The sequence below is a fragment of the Salarias fasciatus genome, chromosome 9 (genome assembly GCF_902148845.1).
Source record: "Salarias fasciatus chromosome 9, fSalaFa1.1, whole genome shotgun sequence".
Classification (NCBI taxonomy): Eukaryota; Metazoa; Chordata; class Actinopteri; order Blenniiformes; family Blenniidae; genus Salarias; species Salarias fasciatus.
The window spans coordinates 21,889,557-21,904,040 of NC_043753.1; the positions used below are offsets into that span (position 1 = coordinate 21,889,557).

The following is a 14,484-nucleotide window of genomic DNA, read 5'->3' on the forward strand; positions in this document are numbered from 1 at the left end:
GGGTACTTCACTGTAAGAAACGGACTGATGAACAGGTGTCTGAATATGCAGAAAGATTTCTTCAATGTTGGAAAGAAAAGGCAAAATTAAAAGTGCCGCATAAAGCTGAACCCTTCTTTGTGTCAATGATCATTAATGGACTGGGAACACAGGATGCTGATACTTTAAAGAATTAGCAGCCCCTGACGTGTTTTCATTGAGTCCTGTGGAATTACGGAAAAGGACTAGAGAATTAGATGCAACTGGATTGTTTGCAAAAAAAAAAAAAAAAAATCTAAGATTCATGCTGTACAATACACAACTCTGGGAGAGTATAGACCGTTTGTATCAACACTACCAGGCTTCAGAGGATGAGGACGAGACAGGATGAGACCAAATCAACGACAATTTAGGGGCCGGGGTTATTATAATAATACTAATGATCAAACACTGGCAAGGGTGAAGAAACCTCAATGATAAGAGACTGTGAGCAGAGGGAAAAGAAAAAGAGATGAAGCTAAAGTAGCTAGACCCACCAGAGTGCCACAAGTGTTGAATCAAGGCCAAAACTCAACAAGTACCAAAGACAAACATTACACCAGAACAGAGAGCAGTTTCCTTTCTGTGGAGAAAAACTTCTACACAATGAAGAGGCCGACAGAACTGGGACGCTGACGGTGATCAAATAATAATAATGATGATGGTTATTCAGGCACAAGTTTCAAACACACCAGTAGAAATACCAAAGACTTGTTTAAACATTAAAGGGAAACCAAAAAAGTTTCTCATAAATGTAGGTGCATTTCTCTCTTGTATTCGTCAACAGGAGATATACTGTCCATGAAGTAATGACACTGTTCAAACTGTCAGCGTTTCTGGTGTCCCACCAAGAGAACCGCTGTCAAAACTGTTATCGGTCGAGAGAGATGGCTGGAAATTTCAACATGTGTTTGTGATTTAGAAATGTTCTCAATATTAGGAAAAGATATGCTATCAAAATTAAGATTATATAGCGTTTGTGCTCCAGAGTGAGTAACAGTAAAACATTCCAAACATACATCAGACGGTAGGACAGTATTTCACTGTTTGGCAAAAAGCAGCCTCTGTTTTTCTAAATGTTGATGTGGTGACTTGACTGTTCCCAATAGAGGGAATATTAGCGTCCTATCAAGCAGACCAGTAGATAAACCATTCTCGGACAAAGTCCACAAATACTGTTTGTCTCTCTCCAGAGGGACTGATGTTATTATTAAAAGATGTGCACGGAAACATTGAACCATTCATCTGTGCAGTTACAAATGATCATTGGGTCAGCGACTAATGCTTGACATTTCTTACCAGTTTCTTCATAGACAACCAGAGGATGAAAGAGAGGAGAGGAGGAAAAGTGAGCCCGTCTTCCTATCGCAAAGGTCTGCCTGAAACTGTTTGAGAGGTCTTGTAACAAAAACTCTATTCCTTGGAAAATGTACCCTAGTTGGTTTATGCAGAGTATAGGTGTCTTGAGATGATAAAAAAATCTTTCACATCTTCCACCCTAACTTTCTTCATGGCACGCTTTTCTGCCATCTGTGAGTACAATATAAATTCACCCCCCTCTATCCGTCTGTCTTGCTCCTACTCATCTCCTCAACACCTAACCCATCGTAAAAACTTCAAAGTGCAGTTACAAGTGATCACTGGGACAGTACGGGGACTAAAATGCTTGACATTTGTTACCAGTTTCTTCATAGACAACCAGATGATGAAGATAGCAACTAAAATGTTATTGTTTGGTCGTATGATGAGGACACTTTGCATTTTTGTTCATTAAAATCCTGCAAAATACAACGAAAGCAGAAGTTCATTCAGCTGGATGTGTTGTTGCAACCTCCGTCAGTTTGAGCGTCTGTTCCATCTAGATTGTGGACACAGCACGCAGATCATGTAGGACTGCTGGATATGGAACCTTATCAAGCAACAATTAACTATGCAAAATATCCTGTTTGTTAAAACAGTATCCCTGATCAAATGGAAAAAGAAATGGTGATCAGACCAGTGGTTCAAACACTGCTGAAACAGGGAGTCATTGTGTGTCTCCAAACAACACCCCAATAAAAACCCCATTCAGTAAAACAGAAAAACAGTGGCTCAGTAATTCAGAGATGGTTCAGTTTTAAAGTATCAGACGGGCAACAGAGTCACGTTATATGTAGGGAGTGCTTTAAACAAGATACAGGCAAGAGTTGACGCACAACTAATCTTTTTCACCACCTAAAACAGTGGAGCAAACTGCAGTACGGAGTGATTACTGTCTGTCAGAGTAGAAAAAGGATGAGAAAATGTATATTGAGTTGAAATTCTGTTTCTTGTGCACCTGGTTGAGACTGTTCAGAAAAGAAATTGCTACAGGAAAAGGTATGTAAAGCTGATGATTGTATTTGTTTCTTAAACTAAGCACTTTATTTTGTTCTTTCTTTGTTCTTATATAATGCTGCTCTTACAAGGGGTTGTCATATTTTGTTCTTTGGTAATGTTTCTGTGGATTTGTTAGAAAGGGGAAGAAAATCTGTATTTGCAAATCATGTAAAACAGTGGTGCAAACTGCAGCACGGAGTGTGTAAAGCTGTGCGCATTACTGTCTGTCAGAGTAGAAAAAGAGTGACAAAATGTATATTGAGTTGAAATTCTGTTTCTTGTGCAGCTGGTTCAGACTGATCAGAAAAGAAATTGCTACAGGAAAAAGGTATGTAAAGCTGATAATTGTATTTGTTTCTTAAACTAAGCACTTTATTTTGTTCTTTCTTTGTTCTTATATAATGCTGTTCTTACAAGGGGTTGTCATATTTTGTTCTTTGGTAGTGTTTCTGTGGATTTGTTAGAAAGGGGGAGAAAATCATGTAGGATTGCTGGCTGTGGAACCTTATCAAGCAACAATTAACTATGTGAAATATCCTGTTTGTGTTAAACAGTATCTCTTATCAAAGGAAAAAGAACTGGGGATCAGGCCAGTGGTTCAAACATTGCTGAAACGAGGAGTGTCATGTCTGTCTCCAAACACCACACCAATAAACCCCATTTTGAAACCAGGAACAAAGAAGTACAGATTTGCACAGGAAAAATAAATAAATTTCAGCGTCATTCCTTTAACTCCGGTTGTACCAGATGTTAATGCTATCTTAGTATCAGTAGCAGCCAGAGTGAAATGGTACACAGTTGTGTATTTGTATTCTGCTGTACACAGGAATACATAGGATTTGTTTAGTTTCACCTTCTGTGACCAACAATATCGCTTTACAAGTTTAACGTTGTTTGTTTTTTTTTTTTTTCAGACAGTCCAACCGTCTACGCTGCAGCTGTGAGACAGCAGCTTTCAAAGCTGACATGACCTGCTGACTCGGTTTTGTTTGGCGTACATCGACAACATCATTATTGTCTCTTATACAGAAAATTGAATTTGAGTTTGTGAAAATTATCAACCAGTTATTCTGTTTTTATTCAAGCGCGTGTCTACGCTTCCTGATTAAGTTTGTGTGGCTTTATTTTGAATATTTAGAATGAGACTCTGTCTTTGAATGATTTTACTATTCATTTATACCTTTTCTTGTATTTTATACACTTTTTTAAAAACCTTACCTCCTTTTGAGTTGTATTTTCAGATCTATATATTAGAACTTGGGTGGATGTGAAGGTTTTCCAGTGATCACGTTAACTGGGAAATATCAGAGAATTTCACGATGCTTATCACAAAGGACACGACATGTTTCAGAGTTTTGAGAGCAGTAACTTAAAATTTCAAGTTAGGAGCAGATTTGGTTATCTTCAGGTCACAAATAGTAACACTTTTGATTATTTGCTTTACATGTTAAGATGAAACCTGAGTTTCTTTTTTAGATCATAATTTTTAGGTTCACCTCTGGAGAGCTTTAAAAAGGTCATATAACCATCTAAAGTGCTACAGACACCCGGACATATCTGTTTGTAGTAAAATGTAATATCTAACAGACTGTTTGAAAATTGTATGATTGAAAAATGTTAATGAGTCTTTTTTCCCTTTCTGCAGCTCCGGCTCATAGAATGAACCTTCGATCGCTTCGCCGTCATAATCTTATACACGCGGAGTACGCGGAATGCATTCTGACACCGTAAATACTTTGTTCGTGAATCTCTGTTCGTATTTTTTTTATCGAAGACCCCTCGCAACTTGGATATTCTGACAACATCGCCGACCTTAAATCCTGTCTTTATTTATTTTTTTCTCTTGTCTCGTGGTGTAGGCGTACCGTACAAATTGTGAAACACTTGAAGGCCCTTACTCACATCAGCCGGGCGCATTTTTATACTGCTGTGGTGAGTGTTGTTATAGCTTTTTACTAAGTCTGGTAGGACTTCCACGCACCGTCTAGTGTTCTTAGCAGTGAAATATCTCCACATTCTGGTCTTTAGCGTTCGGTTAAATCTTTCAACCACGCTCAAAGGTGAGCCCGTCTTCCTATCACAAAGGTCTGCCTGAAACTGTTTGAGAGGTCTTGTAACAAAAACTCTGTTCCTTGGAAAATGTACCCTAGCCGGTTTATGCAGAGTATAGGTGTCTTGAGATGATAAAAAGTCTTTCACATCTTCCACCCTGACTTTCTTTCCCGTCTCATCTTGAACCGCTTTATGAAGCCGCTCTACCCCGCCGAAACTACCAGGATGACTCGGCTTGTAATATAACCTCTTCATAACACGTTTCTCCGCCATCTCCGGGTACAATATAAATTCACCCCCCTCTAACCGACTGTCTGACTCCTTCTCATCCCTTCAGATGTGTCAACACGTAACCCGTCGTAAAAACTTCAAAAGACCTCAGACGGAAGGAAGTTGGGGGGGGGGGGGGGGGGGGGGGGGAGACAAATGCGCACTGGACATACGCTGGACAAATGGTGGACAAATGGCAAGGGGAGGGGTTTATTGGGGGCCATAAATCTTTCGTTTGACATATAATATCTTATCTATCTCTCTGATATCCTGGTTTGAGCTTCCAATTTTATACTATGGGTGTCACGGTGCAGGTAGGAAGGACCCAAGCACAGGCAGCACAGGTTGAATTGAAACTCCTTTATTTTCAAGACACAGGAACACAGGAAAAGGCAGAGCTGGCACTGGCATGGACTTTCAAACAGAACACTTTGACAAGGAACCAACAAGGACAAGTGAAGGAAACAGGGCTTAAATACGGTAGACACAGGTGTGGCACATTAGGGTTGATAACAAGGCGGGAAACCAGGCAGGAGAACATAAGGAACAGACAGAAACAGGTGAGACAGGGAAAGCAAAAATGGACAGAACAGGGCCCCAAAGGCCCCCATCTGACTGCAGAGATACAGGTTATGACAATGGGGCTGTGAACACACTTAAGAAATCTGGTCATCTTAGTATGTGACTTGGCTATTTCTACGATTGTTTTTCCTGTGCAATCACCTGCTGAATTTCAACCTAATACAGCAGTGGTTGCTTCGTTCTCAAGATAATTTAATATTTATTGATAGCCTACAAGTAAATATCATAATATACTATCAGTTATGACCGACCAGTATGTCACTTGACATCTCAATGATTTAAAATGATATAATAACCATTTATAAGTGAATCTATATTTATGTCAGGCGTCACGTAATGGGTTATGAATGCTTTTTTTTTTTTTTTTCTCCCTTGTCCTGTTTGGCAGCTGGGGCGTGCAATATTGTATGATTGTAGCCTTTTACGATCCGAACAGATTTTAATGTTAGTACCAAGAAGAGACTGAATCTCCTCCTGCTGCTGCCCCCATTCAAAACCGGCATCCGGCACGACTGCCGGACAGGACCGGGACAGAAATGCCCAGAGAGCAAGAGACAAAAACAGAGAAAGACAAAGAGAGGGGGAACGGGGGGGGGTGTCACCACAACTTTTATATATATATATATATATATATATATATATATATATATATATATATATACACACATGTATAAATTCTGTTCTCGCCACCCCGGTGGTATTGTGTCTGTCTCCTTCAAGCTCAGGTCCTCTACCAGAGGCCTGGGAGCTTGAGGGTTCTGCGCAGGATCTTAGCTGTTCCTAGGATTGCGCTCTTTTGAACAAAGATTTCAGATGTTGTTCCTGGTATCTGCTGGAGCCATCCTCCCAGCTTGGGGGTTACTGCTCCCAGTGTCCCAATCACGACTGTTGCCTTCATGCCCCACACTCTTTCTATCTCTTCCCTTAACCCTTGGTACTTCTCCAGCTTCTCGTGCTCCTTTTTCCTGATGTTGCCATCACTTGGGATTGCTACATCTATCACCACAGCTGTCTTCTGCTGTTTATCCACCACCACTATGTCAGGTTGATTGGCCATCACTTGCTTGTCAGTTTGGATCTGGAAGTCCCACGAGATCCCACGGACCTGAGCTTGAAGGAGACAGACACAATACCGCCAGGGTGGCGAGAACACAATTTGTTTTATATATATATATATATATATATATATATATATATATATATATATATGGCAGTGGTGGGCCGTCAGGGCCTGCAAAGCCTTCTCTGCTGGCCTAAAAGGTATCTGAATTACAGACTGATGTAAATTATATTTTGTCCATGAATACTTACTAAATGATTCCAAACGGTATGTTCTGGCTCCTTTCATAGTTTTCCATGGTTGCACTGCTTCCAGCCATGTTTTTTTCATATTAAATCATTTAACCAATCAGATTTCAGGCATCATCTGTTGCTAGGGTAAAAAGAAATCTGCCTGAGGCCTTCACTGTCCGTTCTGATAGCCCAGTAAAGTAAAGTGAGGCGTCAAGCAGACAGTTGCTTCAGCCTTCTGATTTACATTCACCAAGAGATACAGTAGGTGGCGGTATGCACCTAAGTTGTTGGTCACCTACCGCAATTATTCCAAAGAAGAAGAAGAAGAAGCAGAAGAAGACCTGAAGAGAATTAAAACTTACACCAGAAATACCACAGGGCAAGTTGGACTTTCAGCCCTGGCTTTATGGAACTGAAACGCACGGATAATCTATATGACAGAGCAAATGAACTCTTTTTGAGGAAGGAAAGGTGGATGGATTTTGTTTACAAATAATTGGGATTTTGGTGAGTAAAATGTTCCTCTTTTCTTAAATAATATTGCTGTTTTATTAAGTTGATGCTCATTGTATGTGCACAGATGTAGTAGGAGACTTGTGCACTTCAGCAAAGGCATTTTTTTGTGGCTGCACAAGTATCTATCTGCTGTGCAACAACCCTTTATATGCATATCTGTTTAATAAGATATTTTTTTAAAGACATAAAATAGTTATTGAGGGGTGGATTGGTTCAGGCGAATCTGTTCTGAAGGCCTTAAGGCCCGTCCATGCTTCACATGTCCGCGTGGGTGCGCGTTGCGCGTTGGTCCGCGTGACGTAAAAATCATCATGAATTCCTGTCCGCTAGGGTCCGCGCGGACCGATCCGCGGACGTCCGCGCAGCAGCCAGAAATTGAGACCGCGTTGCGCATTGCGCGCAGGTCGCGGAAGTGTGCGCCTGCGCCAGAGCGCCATAGCAAACAAAACATGACGGTAAAAGTGAAAGTAGACGAAGCTCCAGCCTGATGGCTCCACTTAAAGACACCGAAAGAGTGAAAAACTCGTGGAAAGAGAGAGAGACTGTCTGGAGGGAGGAGAAGGTCCGCAGACAGAAGTGAAAAAGTAACTAATCGCTCCGGCGCTGCCCCACGATTCAGAAACAGAAAAAAAAGGCTAAATAAACTTTAATACTTAAAGATAATGTACTGACAGTGTATGTGCTTAATTTTCTCTAAATAAACCGTAATATAGGAGCAGATAAACAGTCTGTAGAGCCGGAAAAGCTTCTCGAGGCTGCGTGGATCACCGCGCCTGCATGAGACGCGCACAGCTGAGCTCAAAATGTAGCATGGGAGAAAGCGCGTCCGCATCGGTGGTGCGCGGACCTTCCAAAGCGGACGCGGAAACGCGTACATGTGAAGCATGGACGAGCCTTTAGTGTGAAATGCACGGTCCGCCACTGATATATATATATATATATATATATATATATATATATATATACACAAACACACATGCATACATACACACACACACATACATATACACATACATATACATACATATATACATACACATACATGCACACATATACATACACATATATACATTTTTTTTTTCCTGACGAACCATACTAGTGAACAGACCAGGCCACAACAACAAAAGGAGGTGTAGGGAAGGAAGGAAATGCAAAATGCAAGGACACCACAAACCTTTTTTTGTTTGTTTGTTTGTTTTGTTTTTTTGAGAACATAACTAGTAGTAAACTAGGGGCGTGCATCAAGAGAGGTCTACTACAGATCACCATTAGTCTAACCACCACAAGAAGACAAGGTAACCGAGTATGTGAAGAGTGATTAAAAATCAACATGACCATGCAAATGTGATAGTGATAGTGATGGTGATAGTGATCATGCATATATGACTTCTGACCCCTGAGAAGGCCAGAAGCAGGCCAGAGAGGCCCTCAGAGCCCAGACAGCCGGCGGTCATCACAGAGCCCAGATCCAAGCAGCTCCTACAGGCAGACGCCCACGCTCCGGTTCAGAAATGGGGCAGAGGAAAGCCGCGGCTGGGGACCCCGGCGGCCCTGGGACCCGGGGCCCGCGGAGCCACAACCAACAGGGGCCGGTCCGCCCCGGGCATCAGAGCCGAGAGCCCAAGGCCCAAGAGCCCAAGAGCCAACCCCCCACACAGGCAGAGGGCCATGACCCACCCGGGGGAAACCGGCCCACACGGGCGGCTACCCACCCCAGGCCAGTACACCCCCCATGTACCCCGAGATCCAGGGCATCACACATGCTGCGAGTGAGGCCAAACGAGCAGTCCCATCTACCTGAACAGCCCCACCCCCGACACGGTGCGCCAAGACCCCCCAACATGTGTGTTTGTATGTATTTGGCTGTGTTAGATGACTAAGTGCAATTAAGACTGAGAGGCGAGCCACTGAAGCGTGCAGTGATTGAGGCCACTTAGATGGCCCCTCCACCACACACAACCTGATAAGCTCGCTTCCCAAAGCCCTACGTGTGTGTGCATGAGAGCGGGGGGAGAGAAGGGTGCAGGGATGGCGCAGCACCCCTGTCACCCTGGAGCCCCCGGATGAAGGACAGGGCCAGGAGCGCCCTGGCCCTGTTCTTTTCTCGCCTCGACCTTGCCTTGCCTCTAGCCCACTTGGATCTCCTACACTAAATAAACCTGTGCAAACATCCTCCCTGGTTCTGGTCTCTCTGCGTCTGGGTCTAACGGCACACCGATCATGACACTGTGATTCATTTGAAGATAAATCATTGGACTAACCTGAAAGGAAGAGAAATAAAATCTTGATCCTTGGTTGAAATACTTGGATCCAAATGACTGTATTTATATTTTTGGTAATGCTTCCTTTTGTGATACTGTAATTACCATGCATTAACATAACTGTCACAAATATTCATTAATTAATTTTGAAAATTAAAAAAAACAAAAACAAAAAACAAAAAACAAATCACCAGTGAAACAACTGAAATATTTCATGTCTTTATTCAAAATATCCATTCAACATTTTCAGAACTGGTGGAAGAAATAAATGAACTTTCAGGATGATGAGTCCAAAAAACGCTAATCTGAGTTAAAATAAAACATTGAGCCAAACTGAAGAATAACTGTGAGCAAGAAAAACATTAAACACAGGAAACATCTAAGAAAGTATCACAAGAAGAAGTTCTGTGAAGAATTGTTGAGCTGCATGAAGCTGGAAGAAGACAACAAGTCCCAATCCAATTTCTCTTTGCAGCCCTCCCCCTTGCCCCTATCCCTTTGAAACGGAGTGCTAAGGGGTAGGGCCGAAAGTAAACCCCTCTGAATTTGAACACCCCTTCGAAAATCGCATACATCATCAGTAGTCGCCGCTGCCGATGACGTAGGCAGATGCGACAATTGTTTGCCGAAGAAGAATGTTTTTCTTACATTTAAAAACTTTTAATTGACAAAATACTTATATTTATGAACTTCTTTCGTTGCGGACGCCGCCATCTTGCCGATCTTGGAAGGCTTTCTGGGAAATCTGTCATCCAGTGGCGGACGAAGGCGAGGAGGCGCTTGTTTTGCCCGCCTACAAAATGGCGGGCGGGGTTAGTTCACTTCTGCATTGGCGGGAGCACTCGTTTCTCACCTGCGCATTCGAGGCGGGCAGTGTTGAAGAAACCAGTTTATCGAAAATAATCGTCTATCTGTTGTGTTTGGAATGCGCCTGGAATGCGCAGGTGTGGAAACGATCGCTCCCTCCAATGCGGAAGTGAACCAACCTGCCCACCACTCAGGGTTTAGGCTGATGAAACAAGCGCCCCTCGCCATCGGCCGCCACTGGATCATACCCCTCCGTTTGAAGTGTGCCTCGGGAGAATCTCCGTTTAGAGGAGTGAATAGCCCTCCTTCTTGGCCCTACCCCTACGTCATAATGACAATTGGGACACTCCTACCCCTCCATGTGAACGCGCTAAACAAGGGGTAAGGCCAAGGGGGAGGGCTAAGGGGTGAAATGGGATTCAGCGCAAGTCATCTGAGAGATTTGAGACATTTACCAGTCCACAGTTAAACAAATGATCAAGCTGCTAGTTCCTACAACAGCCCCTGAACGTCTGCTGGAGAAAGTGTTGGAGAAGATGGATAGATGGTGTTTGTCACATGGACTGTATTCAGTTCTTTTTATTCTAGTTCTTTCTTCCTTTTCATTCCTCACCCTGCCACAGAGCTAAAAGGCTTCAGGAATGCTTTGAGGAACACAACAACCACCTTGAAAAGTTGACTTGGCCTCTGATTCCTCACATCTCAATCAGTGGACAAACAAGTCTGATCCAAGAAGCTAACAGCTCACAAGTCAAAGGACTCAAAGGAACTGCTGCTCCATCCTGGTGCCAGGTAAACCAGCAGGTCTTCAGAGGTGTAGAGGAGTCCACGTCTCAGTGGGTCAGGGCAGCTTCAGCACTTCATATGAGGGAAGTGGACATCATGCCTGATTGGTCTGGTTTCATTAAAAAAATGGTCAAAAAATCAGAGATTAAAGAGAAGAATCTGAGTTTAGAGCATACTGAACATCTGGATTTGATCAAATAAATCAGAGTCAGTCTTTTACTTTCCAACAAGCTCATTAATTGTTGGTGAATCTTCCTCATCAGACAGTTTGATTGACAGGAAAGATGATCAGAGGTGCAGAGTTTTTACCACCATCATTAAAACAGGGACTGAAGTATGGGAGGAGTTTGTCAGTGAAGCAGCAGCCAGTGAAGGAGTAGATCAGAGCTGCAGCAGCTACATCATAAAAAGAGACCAGACCCTCCTCATAATCCACAAACACCCCCACCTTCTCAGGAGCAGAAATCAGAGACAGATTGTGGAGACGGTTCTCACAGGCTGAGTGATTTCCATTTCTTAGCCATATGACCCAAAAACCTTCATCAGGGTTCAGTCTGATATCTCCCTTCCTGTTGATGGACTCTTTGCTCACTCCTAGATCCCATTTAGTCTTTCCTTTAACCTGAACCTCAAAGTAAAATTTACCTGAAGAGAAACTCTGTTTTCCTAAAACACTCACACCACGATTAAATCTCTCTGGGTTGTCTGGAAGCTTCTTCCTCACATCACCATGACTCACTTGTTTTCCATCATCAGACAGGATGAGTTCAGGATGAGCTGTATCAGGATCAAGAGTCACATCCACTGCAAACTGCTGCTTCCTCATCAGATCAGCATCAGACAGCTTCTTCTTCTTCTTCTTCATCTCTTTGCTGAGAGTCTCCTCCAGCTGAGCCACAGCTCTCACCACAGTCCCCTCATATGATGCTGGACAGACGCTGACCTCTGTCCAGTCCTTGGTGGGTGGAGCAGCGTTCAGGGAGGAGAAGCCTTGGAGGAGGTGGAGGTGGTCTTCAGAGAGGAAGAGCTGCTTCACCTCTGAGCTCCTCTTCATCAGCTCAAAGATCTCCCCCTCCAGATCTCTGATGAGACCTTCAGCCTGTTTCTCTCTGGCTTCCTCTTCCTCCTCCATCCTCTTCATCAGCTGCTCCAGGCCTCTCTCAACACACTCCTTCAGAGCAGTGAACACCTCAACACCTTCTGCTTTCTCTCTGTCTGCAGCAGCTTTACTCCTCTTCACACACTCTCTGATCTCCTTGATCTTCACTCGTCTCTCCTGGATCATCTGCTGCATTTCAGCCTCTGTCTTCCTCAGCTCCTTCTTCTTTCCTTTAGATTCTTCACTCAGAGGAACCACCTCATGAGTCCTGTGCTCTAAAACAGTGCACATCATGCAGACACATGTCTGCTCTCTCTGACAGAACAGCTCCAGAGGTTTATGGTGCTTCAGACACATCCTGCCTTCCAGATTCTCCACAGGCTCCATCAGCTGATGTTTCTTCAGGACTGGCACTGTCAGATGAGGCTCCAGATGAGCCTGACAGTAGGAGACCAGGCACACCAGGCAGGACTTGAGGGCCTTCACCTTGGTTCCAGAGCAGAGGTCACAGGGAACTTCTCCTGGTTTGGCAGCTTGTTGCTCTGAGCTGCTGCTGGCTTTGAGTTCAGCTTCACGTCTGAACTGAGAAACCATCTCAGAGAACAAGGTGTTGACCTTCAGCTGAGGTTTACTGAAGAAAACCTCTTTACACAGGGGACAGTCACAGATGACCTTGGTGTTCCAGTGCTGAGTGATGCAGTCGTTGCAGAAGTTGTGTCCACATGGTGTGGAGACTGGATCAGTGAACACTTCCAGACAGATGGAGCACAGAAACTGATTTTGAGAGCGCAGACTGCTGCTAGCAGACATCTTCACACACTGTGGACAACATTTATTGAAGAGGATGTTAAATAGTATAGTTGTCAACAGTTCCACTGTTTCACATGACTTTATCTGACTGGTGTCGACCACTGATCTCTACACATACTAGGTTGTACTGATTCATGCCTTTTACAGAACCGGTCGGTCCAGTTTAAAACATATAAGTGGTTGGAATTGTTTTTCAACTTCATTTGTTTTCAGCCTGAACTCTGAATCATTGCATTATAAAGCTAACACATTTTCAATTGTACAGTGACAGTAAACACAACATTCATAAGACGTTCAAAGTTGACCAGGCTTTGGACACCAGATACTGTGAACATCCCTTAGGACCGACTGACCAATGTTCAACTGCTGTTCACATGGAACCCTTCTCCACTTCGGCCTTCAAAGTTCTCGTTTGAATATTTGCTACTACCACCGAGATTTTCTTAAATTTTCAACCAAATTTCTTCAAATAATCCTCAAAAACGAGTCAGTATAAAAGTGATCAGCTGTACTCACCAGTGTTGGAGTCAGTGTCTGTGAAAGTCCAGATGAACTCAGGTTCGATTTCTTACTGAGGAACACAGAGACACGTCTGAACTGCAGCTCTGACTTTTAACTTTCACTTTCACTTCTTCAGTACTGACTGCAGCTCTGTGGAGGAGGAGCAAGATGGCATCTTTTGTAGATGGTTTCCTGTGAGCATCCAACACTTTCAATGACTGAAACTGTTTAAAACCTGTGATCCATATTCATCTGCTGTCATAATACTTTAACCAATGCCCTGTGACAAGTTAATGTATCGTCAAAATCCAATAATATGTACAGTGGGGCAGAAAAGTATTTAGTCACCCACCAATTGTGCGAGTTCTCCCACTTAAAAAGATGAGAGAGAGAGGCCTGTAATTGTCATCATAGGTATACCTCAACTCTGAGAGACAGAATTAGAAAAAAAAAAAAATCCAGAAAATCACACTGTCTGATTTTTCAAGATTTTATTTTGCTAATTATGGTGGAAAATAAGTATTTGGTGGATAACAAATGTTCATCTCAGTACTTTGTTATACACCCTTCGTTGGCAATGACAGAGGTCAAACATTTTCTGTGAGTCCTCACGAGGTTTTCACACACTGTTGCTGGTATTTTTTTTCCCATTCCTCCATGCAGATCTCCTCTAGAGCAGGGACGTTTTGGGGCTGTCGTTGGGCAATACGGACTTTCAACTCCCTACAAAGATTTTCAATGGGGTTGAGATCTGGAGACTGGCCCGGCCACTCCAGGACGTTGAAATGCTTCTTACAAAGCCACTCCTTTGTTGCCCGTGTAACAGGGAATATATGCTTTAGTACATTCCACTTGCCGGATTTTAATTATTTTTGTGTGGTTCAGTGGCGCCCTCTCCGGAGTGGGGGTGTGTAACATTTTTGTTGCATGTCGTCAGTTCCGGAGAGACGCTCACGAGGTAGGTCGCACAAGACCACGCTGGCTTCCAAAATCACATTTATGGACATATTTTCAGTTAATTTCTTCATATGTGTATATTATTTTGAGTTGTACTGTTATGTTGACATTTTGTTTAGGTTGTAAGTGTGAGTAATGTACGTATTATGTTCTCTGTTAGTGTCCCATGTGAAA

General features: G+C 43.1%; 2 protein-coding genes and 1 long non-coding RNA gene across 8 annotated transcripts in view; 1 reads left to right on the forward strand and 2 right to left on the reverse strand.

Moving 5' to 3' along the window:
- Nucleotides 1–14,484, forward strand: part of LOC115394103 (zinc finger protein 45-like) — a 1,173,573-nt gene that overhangs the window by 133,981 nt on the left and 1,025,108 nt on the right. The window lies entirely within an intron of this gene.
- Nucleotides 1–14,484, reverse strand: part of LOC115394162 (uncharacterized) — a 35,602-nt gene that overhangs the window by 5,609 nt on the left and 15,509 nt on the right. For 3 of the 6 annotated variants that reach the window (XR_003932016.1, XR_003932017.1, XR_003932015.1), the window contains exons 3-4: nt 13,186–13,294; nt 10,657–10,661 (exon numbers count right to left, since the gene is read on the reverse strand). This is a non-coding gene — a long non-coding RNA (uncharacterized LOC115394162). The remainder of the gene's footprint in view (nt 1–10,656; nt 10,662–13,185; nt 13,295–14,484) is intronic. The other 3 variants (XR_003932014.1, XR_003932013.1, XR_003932012.1) reach the window with 1 other exon arrangement.
- Nucleotides 10,854–13,452, reverse strand: LOC115394128 (E3 ubiquitin-protein ligase TRIM21-like). Its single transcript, XM_030099345.1, has 2 exons — nt 13,369–13,452; nt 10,854–12,861 (listed from the first exon to the last, which is right to left on the reverse strand). The coding sequence occupies exon 2, from the start codon at nt 12,850–12,852 to the stop codon at nt 11,203–11,205; it is 1,650 nt and encodes a 549-aa protein (XP_029955205.1). The 5' UTR covers nt 12,853–12,861; nt 13,369–13,452; the 3' UTR covers nt 10,854–11,202.